The sequence below is a fragment of the Ochotona princeps genome, chromosome 2 (assembly GCF_030435755.1).
Source record: "Ochotona princeps isolate mOchPri1 chromosome 2, mOchPri1.hap1, whole genome shotgun sequence".
NCBI classification, from domain to species: domain Eukaryota; kingdom Metazoa; phylum Chordata; class Mammalia; order Lagomorpha; family Ochotonidae; genus Ochotona; species Ochotona princeps.
The window spans coordinates 112,959,199-112,978,815 of NC_080833.1; the positions used below are offsets into that span (position 1 = coordinate 112,959,199).

At 39.4% G+C, this 19,617-nt stretch overlaps 1 protein-coding gene across 1 annotated transcript; it reads right to left on the bottom strand.

Annotated features, from left to right (window-relative positions):
* Positions 1-2,146: 2,146 nt before the first annotated feature.
* LOC101516191 (olfactory receptor 10J3-like) lies at positions 2,147-3,981 on the bottom strand. Its single transcript, XM_004589267.2, has 2 exons — positions 3,875-3,981; positions 2,147-3,098 (listed from the first exon to the last, which is right to left on the bottom strand). The coding sequence occupies exons 1-2, from the start codon at positions 3,979-3,981 to the stop codon at positions 2,147-2,149; spliced, it is 1,059 nt and encodes a 352-aa protein (XP_004589324.2).
* Between the last annotated feature and the right edge of the window lie 15,636 nt (positions 3,982-19,617).

Here is a 19,617-nt window from a genome sequence, read left to right on the forward strand (position 1 = left end):
TAAAACAAGTGTTCTGGATATATTCCTAGGAGTGCTATTGCCGGGTCATACGGTATGTTGTATTTGAGTTGTTTGAATGTTCTCCATACTGATTTCCATAGAGGCTGTACCAGCCTGCAGCCCCACCAGCAGTGGAGTAGGGTTCCCTTTTCCCCGCAACCTCGCCAACAAGTGTTGTTGGTGCTTTTATTCATGTGGGCCAGTCTTACTGGCATTAGGTGGTACCTCATTGATGTTTTAATTTGGATTTCCCTTATTGCCAGGGAACTTGAGCATTTTTTCATATGTTTATTTGCCATTTGGGTTTGTTCCTTTGTGAAGTGTTTGCCCATTTCCCGTGCCCATTTCTTGAGTGCCTTGTTTGTTTTGACATTTTGGTTGTTTTGTAGCTCTTTGTATATTCTGGAGATCAGCCCTCTATCACCTAAGTCGTGTGCGAAGATCTTCTCCCATTCTGTGGGTAGCCTTTTTACTTTGTTGATTGTTTCTCTAGCTGTACAGAAGCTTCTTAGTTTGATGAGGTCCCAATTGTTTATTTTGGTCTTGATTTCTACTGCATTTGGAGTCTTTTTTAGGAAGTGAGGGCCTACCCCTAAGTGTTGCAGTGTGTTTCCAACATTTTCTTCCAAAAGTTTGAAGGTTTCTGGATGTAGGTTTAGGTCTTTTATCCATTTGGATTTGATCTTAGTATATGGTGAGAGATGTGGGTCTATCTTTTTGTTTCTGCAGGCTATCAACCAGTTGTCCCAACAGCGATAATACTATTTTAAAGAGTTTAGAGCTGCTTGTAATACAAGCTTTTCCTTGGCATCTTCAAACTCCCCACCCTGCTTTTAGTTTTGTCCTAAAATTGTGCAAAGTGTTGAGTTTTTATTACACTCTTATTTTTTCTCAGGAGATTCCACATTTGGGCATTTCAGAAATTCAGTCAGCCCAAGTTTGTGTTTTCTGTAGCCTATGCTTGTTTACTTACATTCATTCACTTGCACTCTTTATTTCCAGGCAAGGTAGGGCCATGTTGTCCACTTGAATGGTATGCCTTTAGGCTTTTGAACATTTCCTAGGTTGTGATGTGTTATCAGCAAGTAGCACAAATAGATTGGAAGAATGCTTTCAATGCTCTCAGAATTGTATATGCACATGTTTCTCCACATGCACATGTAAAAAGGCAGTACAAGGCCTGGCAGCTAAAGTCCTCGCCTTGCATGTCCCGTAATCCCATATGGGCACTGGTTCTAATCCTAGTGACCCCATTTCCCATTCAGCTCAACGCTTGTGGCCTGGGAAAGTAGTGGAGGACAGCCCAAAGCCTTGGGACCCTGCACCTGTGTGGGAGACCTGGAAGAAGTTCCTGGTTCCTGGTTTCATATGGTCTCGGCTCTGGCTGTTGTGGCTGCTTGGGGAGTGAATCAACGAATGGAAGATCTTCCTCTCTGTGTTTCCTCCCTGTATATCTTTCTAATAAAAATAAAATAAATCTTAAAAAAAAAGACAGCACAAATTTCTCTCCAATGCTCGTCAGCAACAAAACAGTCTTTCCAAAACCACTTTTCCATTCCTCTGGACTCAGTGTCTCAGTGGAATTGCATATATTCAACTATGTATTAGTGGTGAGGTTGCATTACGAGACAACAACATTAGATAATCTCACTGTGGTGCAAGCATTACTGTGCCACAAAAAATAGGTGATGTATTCTACTACCTATCTAGACTATAGAGTATATAGGGTTGTGTATGTGGTACTTCATGGACTGAAATGTCCTTAGGTCACCTGCGAGTGTAACGTAAAATATTCTCAGGTGGTGTGAATGCATGTACACAGTTATCAGTGATGCAGACGTGTGCATCCCCACACTATATACTTACGTGCAGTATCAGGTGATTTTCTGATTGCTCTGGGTCAGGGACTAGAGGCCCACGACTGGCTCAAAAGGAAGCTTGTAGTTTTAGAACAAGATTCAATCTAGTGTAGTCTTCCTGATCCATGTTATATCATGGCTATAGATACAAGACAGAAAATGTGTCTTTAGAAGTATTGCTTGGATTTCAAAATTTGTTCAGACCAATCTAAATTCATTTTTAAATTTTATTTCCCTGAACTATTTCAAATTGGCATACATTTAAAAACACCAAAGGCCTTTACAATCTATGTTGTGAAGAGAAGCTTTCTCCCCATGGCTCTGCAGAGAGCATCTTTGACCTCCTTGTTCCTCAGGCTGTACACGAGAGGGTTCAGCAAGGGAGTGATGACAGTGTAGGTCACAGAGATGAGTCTGTCCTGCCCCAGGAGACTCTGGGACTTGGGTTTCAGGTAAATGATAGAGGTGCAACCATAATGAATGGTGACCACAGTGAGGTGAGAGGCACAGGTGGCAAAGGCCTTCTTCCGACCTTCAGCTGAAGCAATCTTAAGAATGGTGGAGATGATGAGGACGTAGGAAATGAAGACCACAACCATTGGCAGTATAAGCACACAGACACTGACCACCAAGTTGATGACCTCATTCACAGTAGTATCTGTACAGGCTAACTTCAGCAAGGGTCTTACATCACAGAAGAAATGGGCGATAACAAAGTCATCACAGAAGGGCAGAGCAAATACAGATGTTACCTGGACAATGGCCATGCCCAGGCCAATTCCCAGTGAACCACAGACCAACTGGACACAGGTCCTCTTATCCATGATGACTGAATAACGTAAGGGATTGCAGATGGCTACATAGCGGTCATACCCCATGGCTGTGAGCAGGAAGCAGTTGTTGATGCCAAAGGTGAGATAGAAGAACAGCTGAGAGGCACATTCTTGAAACGAAATTGTATGATGTGGACTGAGAAGGTCAGAAAGCATCCTGGGAACAATGGTCACTGTGTAACAGGTGTCAGAGATGGACAATACACACAGGAAGAAGTACATGGGAGTATGGAGGTGACGGTCCAGGCGAATAATGGTCACAATTATCACATTGCCAGAGAGAGTCAGCAGGTACAGATTCAGAAAGACAACAAAGAAGATAAGCCTGTGTTGCCACCCAAAGCTGGAAAATCCTTCAAACAGGAAGTCGGTTACCACACTGTTGTTTAGTCTGTGTTTGAAAAAGCTGGGTAAAGAAAAGATAGGTGTGATGAGTCAATCGTGAAATAGAGTAGTGTGACCAACCTGAGAATATCTCAGACCTACGTGGTCCCCAATGTTGCACTACTGGACAGTTGTTCAGGGTCATCATCTTTCCCCACTCCCTTCCTCAATAGTACAGGAAGTGTTATCCTAGGATCTTGAGATTAAGGGCAGGAACAATGATGACAGGACCAGAATGATCAAACAAGCAGAAACAAACAATTTCATTTTTTGTTCTTTTACCCACATGTAAAATTGCTTGATCCTACTGCAATTCTATTTTAAGTATTGACAAATCCCCATGCTACTTTCTTTGGGGGTTATAGTACTTCAGATTCCCACCAAAGTTTGAGTGTTTAGTTTCCTCTGCCAGCCTGGCCAACACTTGTCCTCCTTTAAAAATAGGATGTGTTTCCTTGTTTTAGTCACCCTGACTCATGAGGTGGTTTTGCTTTGCATTTTCTTGATGCCTACATTCTTGTGTTCACTGTAGCTCTACTCACAATAGTTAAATTATAGAAACCCAGATTTCTAATGACAAAGAATGGACAAATGAAATAGAGCATACACAGAGAATGGAGTAGTATTCATGCTTAGCAAAGAAGGGACACTGCCCGTCACAGTGACATGGATAAATCTGTAAGACATTATGTTAGCTGAAATAAGCCAGTCACAGAAGGGTAATATCATATAATTCTACGAGTATGAGGTAACTAAAATAATCAAACTCACAGAAACACAGAATACAATGCCTGTTACCAGTAGATCAGGTCAGGGGGAGAAGCGGCAAATAGTTCAATTGGAATAAAGGTGTATTGATACGTGATGAATTGGTTCTGAAGATTTGCTGTATTGCAAATATCCATTGTCCAAAATTATGTATTATCTACTTAAACATTTATTCAGAGAGCTGGGCTTATGTTAATGGTCTACCACAAAACAAAGCAAATCTCTAAAAAATGAAACAACAAAAAGAAATTGAAAATAATAGGTATGTTTGTTATGTTGATGGTGGAGTAGATATCACGGATATATACATGCATCCAAGTACTAAACTGTATACATTAAACATCTGAGGTTTATTGTTTATCAGTTATACTTTAATAAGGTTGTTTAAAGAATGGAAGAAACGATTACATGGCCATTGAAGAAGTGGCTCTAGGTCAGGGAAGAGTCGTATAATGCATCAAATGTGTCCAGCTGTACAATTCCTCCTCAACACACTCTCACATTAGCGTTCCAAGATCCAGTGAGGATCAGTGACCTAATAACAGATAAGAGATGTTGAGACTGGTGTTTTATCAACATAGTCCTCAGCATTCAATACAAAAAGACCTGCAAGTGTCTCTAGAATGATTTCTCCCTGTGCAAAACCGGAGGCCTCTAACTAACATTCCCTGTGATTGTGAAACTGACACAAAGGAAGCACTTCTTTCTGGCACATTTTCTGGAGATGCTGCGAAAATGTTCTCTAAGATCATGAAACATGATTTGTCAGGGCACTGCAAGTATCTAGCTTATCTGTTTGAATTGTAGCCAAAGAAGGAAAGAATAAAATGAATCCAGGAATTTCCTTCCAGTAGGAAACAGGTTTTAACAGTGTGAGATCAAAGACAAAATTTATTTCATTAGAAAAAGATAAAAGGGCCTATTTCTTACTCCAATTCTGCATATTCCAAGCTGTGCAGGGAATAGGATTGCCCCTATATACCGTCTTTTTGTCTTACCCTGAGCAAATTCAGCATGGAAGACTGGTCTCTGAAGATTTAACTTTACCCATTAAACCCACATAACTCAACTAGATTTCACCATTACCTTATTCAGAAAGTTGAGAGTTGGGGGTAGTGTTGTATGCAATGGGTTTAACCACTGTTTGCAATGCCAGCATATTAAATCAGAGTGTTAACTTGAGTTCTGGCTGTTTTGCTTCTAACTCAGCTCACTGATCACGTGCATAGCAAAGCATTCTAAGATGATCCAAATAATTGGGCCACTGCCACCCATGGGAAAGACCTGCATAAAGTCCCAGGCGCCTAGTTTTGACTTGCCCCAGACCACACTACTGCAGCCATTTGGGGATGGACCAGAGAATGAAAACTTCTCTGTATCTCTTCCTTTTTCTGCAAGGCCCCACTGCTTTCTGCCTATGTTATTGCATGTGTCCTTTCTTCTCTCTCTCTTATTTTGCATTTTAAAAAATGCTTATAATCAGTATTTCCTTACTCTATTTCCTTACTACTCAAGATGGCAGATATTTCCTCCTCTTTATACTTCTACCTATGTCCAACTTCTTTTTTTTTTTTTTCAAAGTCAAATTATACAGAGAGGAGGAGAGAGAGAGAGGAAGATCTTCCGTCTGATGATTCACTCCCCAAGTGAGCTGCAACAGCCGGTGCGCGCCGATCTGAAGCCGGGAACCAGGAACCTCTTGCGGGTCTCCCACGCGGGCGCAGGGTCCCAAGGAATTGGGCCGTCCTTGACTGCTTTCCCAGGCCACAAGCAGGGAGCTGGATGGGAAGTGGAGCTGCCGGGATTAGAACCGGCGCCCATATGGGATCCCCGTGCATTCAAGACGAGGACTTTAGCCGCTAGGCCACGATGCCGGGCCCTCTATGTCCAACTTCTAATGACCATCATCATTCTCTACCATGAAATCGGTGATCTCTTAATTCATCTTGCTCATCTAAACCACCTTGTTTTGTCTTTCCCCTACTATTGTTCTTAGTTTTCCTGTAAAATTGGCTCACAGGGTTCACTTGCATAAATGTCTTCATTAGCTTCTCTAAATTTTAAATGTAAAGTTCTGGGCCTAGTGCAATAGCCTAGTGGCTAAAATCTTTTTCTTGAATGTGCAAGGATTCCATATGAGCCCCAGTTCTAATCCCGGCAGTCCCATCCAGCTCAATGCTTGTGGCCTGGGAAAGCAGTAGAGGATTGCTCAAAGCCTTGGGACCTTGCACCTGTGTGGGTGACCTGGAAGAAGTTCCTGGATCCTGGCTTCAGATCGGCACAGCACCGGCCGTTGTGCTCACTTGGGGAGTGAATCATCGGGTGGAAGATCTTCTTCTCTGTCTCTCCTCCTCTCTGTATGTCTGCCTTTCCAAGAAAAATAAATAAATCTTTAAAACAAGATGTAATGTTCTAATACCCTATAAATCTAGCAGAGAAATATTCCATAGAGTTATCCTAAGGGTAGAATAGGTTAATGTTCTTAAACATTGACTTGTCACATGATATATAGGAAGACTTTCACATATACCAGTTTTACTAGCAGTTATTTCTAATTTCCTCAAATGAGCCTGTTTAAATTTGTAGGAGGAAAGAGTAATGGAAGGGTAAGGTTTCAGACTCCAGTCTGGCATGCCTGGTTTTGTAAAATGCCTCTGATTATCCCAGTCTTGTCTTCATATATGTCCAATATTTTCCTTCCGGTTGTTCACATTATCATTCTACCTTTTCTTGATTATGTTGATCAGATTCGTGATTATGGTGTGTTTTTTTTCCAGATAAAGAGTGGGTTAACTAAAGAGCAACCTTAAGTTTTGCCTCAAATCACCATTTTTAAAAAATAATATCCAGCCTTTTATATCTTTCTTAGTTCATAAACGCTCATCCAATCATTGTTTCTAAGGACAATCTGCAGTGACTTTAGATTTTTTTTTGCCTGGGTTATATAGGTTGGAATACATAATTTTTAAACTAGTTTCCATTGCTTACTTAAACATCAAGATTTATTCACATTATCTTCTAACGTGGATCCCACTATTTCATTTAGAAGACCTTACTGCTGCTTGTGGCCTGCAGTATTTCTCTATTCTCCAGACTTAGTTGGCTCTGACAGTCATTTCTTTCTTGTTTTTAAAGATTTATTTCTATTTCATAGGCAGATTTTTCATAGAGAATAAAGAGAGACAGAGAAAGGTCTTCTATTTGTTGATTCACTCCCCAAATGGCTGCAATGACCTGAGTTGAGCTGATCTGAAGCCAGGATTATAGACCAGAGATGCCGACGACACTACAATGAAGACGATTAGCCTGCTCTGCTATCATTGCTAGTCCCTGGCTCCAAATTTCTAATACCTAAACACGTTATTCCTCTACCATCATATGGGACTCTAATAGAATAATCAGAGAGGGATGCAGAGTAGAACAGAAAATTTAAACACATTGGCTAATAAGACTGTTTATATTAGGGTTTAGGAGATGTAAACAGGGAGGGGAAGATAAGAGATTTAGGAAATAGGAAAGATGTAAATATAACCTTAAAATTTTAGATAGTGGCTTTGTATTTGTACTTTTAATGCCACTAATTTCTTTCAAATAAATGATAAAAATGTGAGATGAGACCTGTCTCTGATGAAAGCCTAAGACTAAGACTCTATTCACATTTCTCCCCTTAGACTAGAAACCTCATTATCCTCAATTCCTGAATTTTTATTTATCCTCTCATACTTTATGGTTTGCACAAACTGAAAGTTTCACTTTGTTTCACCGTGTCAAATTATGAGTGTTTTCTCAATGGTTTAAGGTATGGGTTAGCCACAAGGTGTGAGCACTCAGCAGGTGCCAGTGGAACAGTGAAGACTGTTGGCTTTTCTGTCATGAGTTTAGATTCTCATGCAGCCTTTGGTATTGTAGTCATTAAAGGCCATTCAGGTGATTTATGTGTCCGTTCTTACATCAACTAAGACACATTTCCTAACCTCAGAATTCTTTTCCTCTGAGACACTTTGTTGCCCCCTTTGTGCCATTATTGGCTACGGGATGCTTGACTCGCTGCTATGATAAAGATTTCCCTATCCAAGTATAGAAAGAAGTGAAACTCACCAAGTGGCCTAGCTCTCAGGCCTTTTGGATAGAGGTTCCTATGCCTGAGATACCTCCACCATTCTAGAATAGTAATTGTTTACCATAATACAGATTTTTATTCATAGTTAAAGGCTATTTCCTATGTTTCTGCTGATTTAATTGCCCAAATTATTTAAAACCCATGTTATTAAATTTTGCAGAACTGTGTTGTTTTAGAGTCACTCATGTCATTCCACACTTTAATACAAATGCCTTCTTCCCCAAAAAACCTTCAAGCACCTCTTCCAGGGTCATGCTTAAGTAACGCTATTAAGAGAGGAAGGAGATAATGTTTACCTCTGGCTTTCAGTGTCCAGTCCTTAGATGAAGGACAGAAGCATTCACATTAAATTTCTCTCTAGATTTACATCACCACATTCACTGAAGAAGCTCGTCTTTGACTCAAAAAGTAGTGACTCTGACTCTGGCATTCTTAATAAACTGTCAGATTGTCTTCCAAATGCTGGGTCTCTCTGCTCCAAACAGTGCTTAATACTCCCACATGATCAACAGTAGAACATATAATTCCAGCACCACTGTGCCTGGGGGCCTCATTACCTGAGCAGCTCATTTCCTAATCCTGAGAATAACACTTTGGCGAACAGAGCTGTCTTATTAGAGATAGTCTCTGGGGCAAATGGCATCTCTGGATGTCCCTTGTTGGGTGAGCCATGATCTATTCGTGTCTCTGGTGCCTAGAGAAGGGAGCTAGAGGCCTTAGGGAATGGCTCTTTATATGTGAAGGGCTAGAAGAAACAGCTTTCAAGTAGAATTTGGACTGTGTTACTAGGCACACAAACAGCTAATCTTCATTTCCTCTGATACTTGAAACTATTAGAATATCTTTGCCTTGAATCATCCATCCTGACCTTCAGTTCTGCTCTATGAATTTTCATACTTTTAAACTGAGCTTTCTCTTCTCTGCTCTGTTCACCATCTTCTAGATTCATTTTGAAGCCCCCATGGCAGTTAAGCCAGAGCCTTCATCCCTGTCAAATTTTCCACCATAAGCTATATGTATCTCATTTTAATGGAAAATAGATTTTGTTTCTATAGTCTCAGAACGTATCAGTCTTGGCATTCAGCTATGATTTATCTTCTTTTTCTTTAAGATTTTTTTTTTAATGATGAGCATTATATTTATTCATTTTAGCCATCAAATCATGATGATGTATTCCATTTAATATCTTCTCACATTTTTTCAAAGCAATCCAATTTTTTTTAAATTTTTTAATTAAATTTATTCATTAATTACATTGTGTTGTAATTTCATAGGAACTGGGATTCTCCCCACACTTCCCCACACCCTCCCCCCATGGTGGGTTCCTCCACCTTGTTGCGTAACCATAGTTCAAGTTCAGTTGAGATTCCCTCTTAGCAAGCATATGCCAAGTATAGAGTCCTCTATTTTTAATGGAAAGTCAGATTTACAGAGAGAAGGCAAGAAAGAGAGAAAGATCTTCCATCTACTAATTCACTCCCCAAGTAGCTACAATTGTAGGTCAGAGTTTAGCTGATCCAAAGCCAGGAACCAGGAGCTTCTTATAGGTCTCCTATGTGGGTGCAGGGTCCTAAGGCTTTGAGTTGCCTTTTACTGCTTTTCCAGGCCACAAGCAGAGAGCTGGAAGGGAAATGGGGCAGCCAAGACAAAAACTGGCACCCATATAGCATCCTGGCACATGCAAGACGAGGACTTTAGTGACTAGGCTACTGTGCTGGGCCCTGTCCTTTATCTTTTAATCTTTAATTATTTTTGCGTTGCTTTATTTTCAAACTGAATAGTGACTGATATGGGCCCTTTCTCATTCACCTTTTGTTGCTACTTAAATAAAAATACTTGCTAGCATTTGTGACCTGTTCTTACTATATGCTAGACACTAAGCCATGCAAAACACATATATTTACTCAGTGTTAACAATAAACCTATATGATGGCATCATTAGATTTGCTAGGAAATAAAAACAAGGACAGAGATGTTTCTTAGACTACTGTGATGATGAATGGAAGTTCAGAATTTAATGACAGAAGTCAAGCCTCATTAATATTTTTGTATTAGTTACATAGAATTTAATGCGATTTTTTTTTCATTGCTGGCACTACTGGATGAAACTATCTGTGAAGACATCTTGGTAATGATGAAGAGAGCAGAAAGACTAGTGAGCAGTTCACAACTTATTTCAGTGCCATATTTGCCACTAACCTTACTAAAGTTTAGGCTGACATCTAGGGCTCTGGATAGCTATCTGTAATTGCTAATATAATAATGTGGGGATGAAGATGATGATCATGTGATTCCACCAAATGATACTCCACCACTTCGTTGGGTCCTTCAAACTATTTCGTATTGTTTCTCTAATAACATGAGGAAGTGGATAAACAAGGGTGCTTCAAATAGTACATGAAAAATATGTGATGACTTTTAACTTTATCATTTTCGTGAAGTTTTGAAAGTATCAACACCTGTGTTAAGATTATTAATTTCAATTTGAAAATGAACAAACTGGGGCCAAGTGAGAAAGCTGGAATAAATGATTCCTTCCATGGGTTCTTTCCTTCCTGCTACACCTCATGTCTTCATAAAACTCAAGTATTGAATTAGTTCTCCTAAACTTCCACAAAAGTACTGTAATAACAGATGAAGTGATTCTAGCTTCTAAAGTGGTGAGTATGTGAAGGGATATGATCCCCAAAAGAAGAAATATCTTGAAACGTTAGCTTGGCACTCCCGTCTCTGCAGTTTTCCTGGGGAGCTGAAGTCTGGTTAGCAATCTCTGGTTAAAAAGAACTAACAAACTGAGCTGAGGGCCTTGTAGCATCCATGCGCTTAAGGCTTTACCCTACCTGAAAGCATAAAATGGAAATAAATGAAACATCACAATGACTTTAACAAACTTCAAATTAGCACAATCACTAGTTAGACTGGTTTAATCTTACTCTTGCCAGGAAACAAAGCAAAATGTTCTCTACAGGGAGATAATAAAATGCACAGCCTTAATTTATCTTTCTGATTTTTTTATCCAGAGTTGGGGTAGACAACTGTGACCTACCTGCCTTTAAGCCCACCTGTTATTTTGTGAACACACTAAACTGTGCAATAGCTTTTACATTTTTAACTGGTGGAAAACAAATCAAAACAAGGAAAACCCTTTTTGACATGAGAGTTATATGAAATTCAAATTTCAGTAATTACTAGGCATTTTTGAACCACAACCCACTCATTCATTTATGTATTATCTATGGTTGCTTTTGTGCTACCATGGAAGAATTTAATAGTTGCAACAGAGGCTTATGGTCCATAAATTCTGAATTATTTATTATCTGGCTCTTTTCAGGAAAGAATTGAGAACTCCTGATATAGTGTTCAGGATGCAATAAAAAATGCACCAGTCATACCAGGAGAGAAGTCACAGAGCTAAAGACCAAGAAGGAAAAAAAGCACTCAGCAGAAAGTGGTTCATAAAAATGAACTACATTAAAGTTATAAAGTATATCTATAAAATAAATACTATCACGACAGATGCATCCCAAGGTGATCCACAGTGAGTGACACCTGTTATCGCTTTCCCTCTACTGTGAGTAAAATTGTGACTTGCCTCTTTCTAACGAAATATGACAAAGATGATTGGTGTCATTCCCAAGTTTACCTGGCATGAAGTAAGACTCCGTTTCAGCAGACCAGTGCAAGAGATCCCTCTTTTCTTTCCTTAAGAGTCAAGTTGCTTTATGAAACAATGTAGGAGACCCAGAAAAAGCTTTCATCCTTTGGCCTTGGCCCAGTGCCAGCTGTTGCAGGCATTTGGGAAGTGAACCAGTGAATGGGGAATTTCTCTGTGTCTTTCCCTCTTCTCTCTTTAACGCTGCCTTTCAAATAACAGACAATAATAACTTTAAAAATAGGATCAAACTGTTGTGTTCTAAGGAGGCTTGTGACAGGACTGGGTGGCAAGGAATGTAAACCAACTCTAAGAATTGTGAGAACTCTCAGTACACAATCAGAAAGTGAAAACATGAGTACTGTGTCTACACGGTACCGATTCTTTCAACAACAATGGAGGTGGATTGGAAACTCTAGGAGGCATGCAGTGTAGATGACACATAGATTGCAGGTATGGGAGACCCTGAACTGAAGATTTAGCTAAGCCTATTCTACAAAAGTTGATCAGTGCTAATGAGCAATGATATGCGTTGTGTTAAGCTACTAAAATTGTGGTTATTTTTTTTGCAAAAATTGAAAACTCCTTTATTCATTACAATATTGACAAATAGATGGAAAACTGTGGAAAAATAGCATAGAACTGAGGTGTTTAAGAATAGATGGAGTGAAAGCATAGTAAAGAGACAACACAATAACTGAAATAAAAAAGAACAGTAATGCAATAGTTTTTTAAAGATTTATTTTGTTTCTTTAAAAGAGTAAAAGAGAGGGGGTGAGAGAAAGATGAGATTTTCCATCTTTGCTTCACTTCCCAAATTCTCATTGGGTCAGGTTGAAGCCAGGACGCAGGAACTCCATTTGGATTTTCCACATGGGTGGCAGGAACTCGAGCACTTAAGTCATCACTGATCCATGTTTAGGCATATTAACAGGCAACTAGATGGGATGCAAAGCAGTAAGACTCAAGCCAGTGCCCCAACGTGGTATGCAAATGTTCCAAGCAGTGGCTTAACACACTTAGCCACATCACTTTCAATAGAAGATTTTGACAGCGCATTAGAAGCAAGCGGAGGGGTGGGCATCTGGTTTAGTGGTTAAGATGCAGATTAAGTTGCTTGCATTCCATAGAGGAGTGCCTCCATTTGATATTCAGCTTTGATCCAAGGTAATTTGATCTTTGTCATCTATGTGGATGATCTTCTGGGTCCCGGGTTCAGCCCAGGTCAACCCTAGCCATCACATGTACTTGGGGAGTAGATGGGGGCTCCATCTGTCTGTAGCTGTCTGCATGTTCAGCTCATCCTTTCCCCACCCCCTGATAAAAAATAACTGGAGATTAAAATGAGGGAATTAGAAGACATGTCAATAAGGTAATATTCAGAGACCAGTATACAATATGTATAAAAGTATAGGAAGCCCATAGACCTCCACAAAAAATCTAAGTATATGCATAATTGGAGTACCGCAGATGGAGAAATGTAGCATATAAAACAAATAAAGAAAGAATATCAAGGAATTTTCCAAACATGAGGAAAGCAGAATACAGATTTCAGAATCACCCCGAGGGAGTTATAAGCAGGATAAAAACACACATATCATCAGCAAAAATTCGTGTAGACGGGTATTGTAAAAATGTTTAAAAGAAAAGGTAAAAAGAAGCAGGCTTAAAAGTAGTTAAGTGAGGAAATGACATATTATTTTCAAGACCACCAACTGATCTTTTACTAACAATGGAAAAAAGAATTCCATGGAAAGTCATCTGTAGCATGCCCAAAGGAAGAAAAAATAGCATAGAATTCTATATTCAAGCAAACCAATAATATAAAAACAAAGCATGCACTTCACACTTTTTCTTGAGCTCATATTTTATATCTCTCTCGGCAACTGACCTAAGCATCTTTGAGATATCCCAACAACAACAGCAACAACAACAACAACAACACAATCATCAGAAACTTCAACTCTGAAAATAGTCTGAGCCTGAATAAGACCTTGGGCAGAGGAGTTAGACAGTTTGGGTTCATTTATTTTTCCTTTCTTTTTATATCCTTGCACTATTTATTGGAGGGTAAGGCCTCCGTTATGGGTTGAAAAGGTTAACTTTCTGCGTCCTCTAAAGCCATCCATTAGAAAGAGATGAAACCATGTAAGAGAAGACACAGACATCCAAAGCTGGACTAGTTTCTGGTTTTGCAACTTGGTAAAGTTCTCCATGTACCTCAAAAATTGTGATATGAGAATGGCAGTACTTCCTGTGTACCTCCTAGAGCTCTTCTGAGAATTAAGTAAGAGACTGTGTGTGTAAGTTTGTTTTTTTGTTTGTTCTGTTTGTTTAACTTGTAAAGATTTATAGAAGGGGAAAAATTTTAAGGGTCAATATGAAACTCAATCTTTGTCAGGTTTTCCTTGTGTCTGCTGCCCATGGAGACAAGTATACTTTTGACTTAAGGAAAGCATCAGGAAAGACAAACATCATGTGATAATCAATGAAATTCAAGTACCTGGAGTCTACTTCCACTTCAGGACAGGAGGAGGTGTACCCAGGGAGGAGGGTGTGAATAACCACAAGATCTACAAATCCCGTCTTTTCTAAAAGAATATGTTTTAAGAAAGAATATGAATGAAGCTCTTTGTTTTTATAGAGCAAACATCTGGAATGAAAATTATTTTTACTCCACCTCTCCCATACCCTGTCTTTTCTAATCATTTAGAAAAGGTAAGGAATGATCTTGGTCCAAGTGGATTGCTGTGTTACTTGACTTCATATCAACAAGCGTAATGGTTAAGCAAAAATCTTCTCATAAAACAATAGGCCAGGGAGCATCCTCATATGAGGTTCCATGACATCATTCTAAGGCATTGTTTCCTCATCCATGCCTTGAAATCTATTTCAGAGTAGGGCCTTGAAATGTGAGTTTTGGCATGATAGTCATGGCTAACACCTTGGTCCACAGTTTGATCAAGATGAACATGATATACAAGGCATCACCCCAGTATGCGTTGGGCTAGTGGATACATGACTCCAGAAAACATCCCAGATGAAATGATTCGATGAAGAATTGAAAATGAGGACCCAGCGTGATAGCGTAGTGGTTAAAGTCCTTGCCTTCACCGCGCCAGGATCCCATATGGGCACTGGTTCTAGTCCCGGCAGCTTTACTTCCCATCCAGTTCCCTGCCTGTGGCTTGGGAAAGTAGCTGAGGATGATCCAAAGCTTTGGGACCCTACACCCACGTGGGAGGCCCGGAAAAAAACTCCTGGCTCCTGGCTTTGGATTGGCTCAACTCCAGCTGTTGCAGCCGCTTGGGGAGTGAATCATCAGATGGAAGATCTTCCTCTCTGTCTCTCCTCCTCTCTGTTTATCTGCCTTTCCAATAAAAATAAAATAAATCTTAGAAAAAAGAATTGAAAACTAAGAAACATGAGCTGAAAATCCTGTTTACACCGTTTGAGACACATCTTTTGAGGGATTTTGTAGGTTTCTGAGTATCACAACACACTGATACCTGCCCTTTTGTCCTCAACTCCAAGATTGGGAATGCCATGGACAGAGGCCACCATAGGAAATTAAACTCTTTGCTGAATAGGCATGGGCTTGGGACAAGTTCCTGACTAATCTCTGAGATTCTATTTCTTCTATATAAACACAGGGTTTGGGCTAGCCTGAGGTCCCTATGAGCAGAGACATTGTGTCAATGATTGTGCTTCCAATTCCTTGGCAATTATGCATTCACAAAGGCTGTAAACACATCCCTAAGAGTGCCCGTGTGAATTTCCACTTCTTTCCTGTACAGTGATTTCATCCTTCACTCTTACTTTCCACAATCCCAATTTTCAAAAATTTACTTTTACTTTTTTAAAAAAGATTTATTTATTTTTATTACAAAATCAGATACACAGAGAGGAGGAGAGAGAGAAAGATCTTTTGTCTGATGATTCACTCCCCAAGTGACCGCAACGGCCGGTGCTGCACTGATCCGAAGCCAGGAGCCTGGAACTTCCTCCAGGTCTCCCACGCCGGTGCAGGGTCCCAAGGCTTTGGACCATCCTTGACTGCTTTCCCAGGCCACAAGCAGGGAGCTGGATGGGAAGTGGAGCTGCAGGGATTAGAACCAGCGCCCATATGGGATCCTGGCGCATTCAAGGCGAGGATTTTAGCTGCTAGGCCATGCCGGCGGGCCCTACTTTTACTTTTTATTTTTATAGTTTTTATATGTACAAAAGCATTCACCTAGGATGCTGCAATAATCGTTGAAATAAAACCAAAACTTTGGTTGTTATTTTTCAAATAATGAAGAATTATTGTTCCTTTCAAGAAATTACATCACTGACATCCATAATAATCAGGGTGCTTGAGCTTTTCTCACAGTCTTTCTGTGCCGTTATATATTTGTACTGCAGCCAGGTTCTTTCATGATTACAAATGAGTATGTGTCTACGTGTATGTGTAGGTACTATTCATTAAATCATGTGCAATGACCATTTTATTATCAGATAGTTTTCTGTTAAACTTTTCTTTATTAAATTTGAGGCAACATATTATTGATTAACTTGTAATAATTATACAGTTTTTTCTTTGTGTATCTAAATTCTAGGTTTTTTTGAGACCTGTGTCTGTTGTTTCTTTTCTCCAGTTTTCTTCTGTAAAAGGATTATTTTATTCATTTGTTTCATGTGGAAGTCAGAGAGGGAGGAACCCGGAACTCATTCCAGGCCTCCCACCCAGATGGCAGAAACTCAACTGCCTGGTCACCACATGCTGCCGCCCTGAGTGTGTGTTAACAGGTGGACGGAGTGAGGAGTGGAGCAAGGAATCAAACTGAGGCACTGTAATACGAGAAGTGTTGCCCCAAGTGATAGCTTAACTACTGCACCAAAGGTCCATCCCTTCTTCACATGTTCAGAAGGAATGTGGATCACAGAATTCACATCTGTGAGTTAAGATGAAAAAGTAGTGTTTTAGTGAAAGACACAGGAGATCTTTCTATCTCCACTACAAAAGGAGTGACACACGTATAAAGATGATTTAAACAGGAAGAAATCGCCAGATTCAGCTTGGAATTTCCTCTCACTTCTGAACTCAGAAAATTGGGCCAAGCCAGTCCATAGAGCAACATTCACACTCTCATGATTAACTATCACACACACATACACACACACACACACACACACACACACACACACACACACACACATCATTAAGGATTTGCAGTAGATAGAATTGGTTTTCTAAAAAACAAATTGCAAGCTTTCTTGTGGTGACCAATGAAGACAAATTCTTTGGCCATCTGCAGTATGGAGGTTCAGACAAAAGCCAACATACCCATACGAGGGGGGCTTGGGTACTTAAGGAGAGGCTCTGCCCTCCCTTTTGTCATTAGGCGGCAAATGGTGACCACAGGCTCTATTGCTTGAACATCAAGATGCAAGCTTCTCATTAAGAAAGGAAGCAGGAACTTCTGGGATAAATTCTTTTGAGACCCCTTGAAAGTAGAGTGGGATTCTTGACTTAGATTATCTTTCCAGTTCTAGGCAGCTGTCTCCCTATGCCTATGTTTCTACGCCATGTTTCTTTAACCACTACACTCACCACAAAACTTTTATCCTATAAATATTAGATTATAATAAAGTCCACTTGTACACATCAGCTATAGCACCCACCCTTTTTCACTGTCTTCAAAGCTAAAAAGACCCACTATCAATATTTCCTGCCGTTTTATGTTTTTCAAACATCAGAAACAGTGGTCAGCATTCTCTTAGGAAGGTGGTGGCACCAGAATGCAATAGATCTTGAATTGCTCACAGAGAATTCTTTGAAGACAAAAGGATGACTTTTTGTGTATTCCGAGAAAAATTCAGAATTTTATCTTCTTTACCACATCATGGAAGATAATACTCCTGTCAACTTCATCACAGTAAATTTGGCTACATAAATAGCACAAAAACCTTTTAATTAATATGTGGGAGTCACTGACCTACCGCCTACTAAAATATTTCAATCTTGAAGATTTGAGCTTTATACTTACACTGCTTTCTGTTCTGGAAATGGAATCCTAAAATGTTTTAGGTTGTGATCCTAAGGAAACAGATTTTGAGGCAGAGATTTGAAAGCAGGAAGTTTATTAGATTTCCTCCTGGCATTTATCACCCACAAGGGAGGAAAGGAAGCAGGAGCAGCAAGGGGGAGAAGTTGAAATGTGATGTAGTCAGAGAAAGAAGCTCAAATCAGCTCAGGGATGAGGACTCTGAAGCTGAGAAAAGCCTCTCAAAACTGCTATAAGCTGAGCCAATATTCCCATATAGAGGAAGCAGGGGAGGCAACTTTAGAAAGTGAATGGGACACTGGAGGAGACAGGCATTAGGGAGCATGATTCTTGATGAGACTCAGCTGAAGCCCATATCACAAGGCGCTGCCATAGCACAAAGGAAGGTGTGTGTGGGTCCTAACATGCTATAGTAATGTAGCATATCATTTCCTCAATCACATTCAAACTGGGGAGGGAGACGGCATGGCATCGGGCCATCAGATTTCATCTAAATTAAGTGGAACTACAAAGCACATGTTTTAAATTATTAGGATATAAACAGACTCTATCATTTCTAGAAATCTGTATGCTCAAGCCAACATACGTTTTATCCGCATCAGACTTCACAAACACTGCCTTTTGCAAAGTGAAACATGTTCGTTGGTTTCTCACTAAATTACTGCATTCTCAGCCCCCAATGGATTTCATGATATTTTACCAAGTTCTGTATTTCCTCAACAGGTCAACACATTTGGCCATAGAAATTTGGGATACTGGAAAAGTGTCTGAAACTCAGAGTATGCTTTAGTCTTCAGTCGAGAAGACTAGAATGGAGAAGCAGCCTCAGAGAAGGATCCTGCCTTGCCCAGAGTACACACTACCACTTTCACCAGTGTTCTCCCATGAGGCACTGTTTTAATTCATGTTTACATTTAGGAATATTCTGGAGAAAACTCCTTGAAATTATCCCTTACTAAATTAGGAGCTTATTGAAAAAATTATGCCATGTTTAATACTTCTATTCATTAGTATTTTCAGAATCCACAGTTAAAGCTCTTGTATTAATAAAACTATTTCAGAAACTGTAGAGGTACTTGCAGAATGAACTATTCTCTTTCTTGGCTCTTTCAACTTCTCTCCTTTTAAATTCTGTATTAAAAGGACGCAAAATATTGACCTTTTCAGTGTGCTGTCCTTTCTTGAAGACATTTCTCATCTGGTCATCTCAGGCATGTGAACAATCCATTCTGTGTTCTGTAGCTGAGTGTGTGTATGTGTTCCCACATCTAAACTACTTATATAAGGAGCTGCATTCCCTTGAGAAGTAGGTCTCTAGCCTTTTGAAAATTTCTCAGGCTATCTTTGCAAATATATTAACAAGTTGCAAAATATGATTATAAGAAAATCTTCAATGTCCAGAGAAATCCAGAGATGTTGTGTCTCCTCACTTACTTGTTTAAAAGGCTGAACAAATTGTTCTGATATCCTTAACAATAATAGCAAAATATTTCTGAAATTGTTTCCAAATCTCTTATTATAAACCTTCTAGAACACTTCTCCTGACACATAAAACTCGTTTACTTTTAGGGGAGACCATGGGATGCTTTAACACATGTACAGTTATTGTCATATCCAAATCCAGGTGATTATATATATATATATATATATATATATATATATATATATATATCCTGGACATGATATTTTACTGGAAACATATAATTTACAGTTTATTCCAAATATTTTTGAGGATGAGTCCTTTTGGATATGAGTGACCCAGGCCCATAAAACTTTTTCTTACCTTCATAAGTGTATGAAAATTCATTTTCTGGTCTGAAGGATTCAGAAAGCCATAGCTACCATAAAAGGAAACATAAAGATTTAGTATCAAATACAATTTAATTTATTATTCTTGAACTCATATATAAAGGTATCATTGAAACAGCGTTAAAAATTATATACTTTACATGCT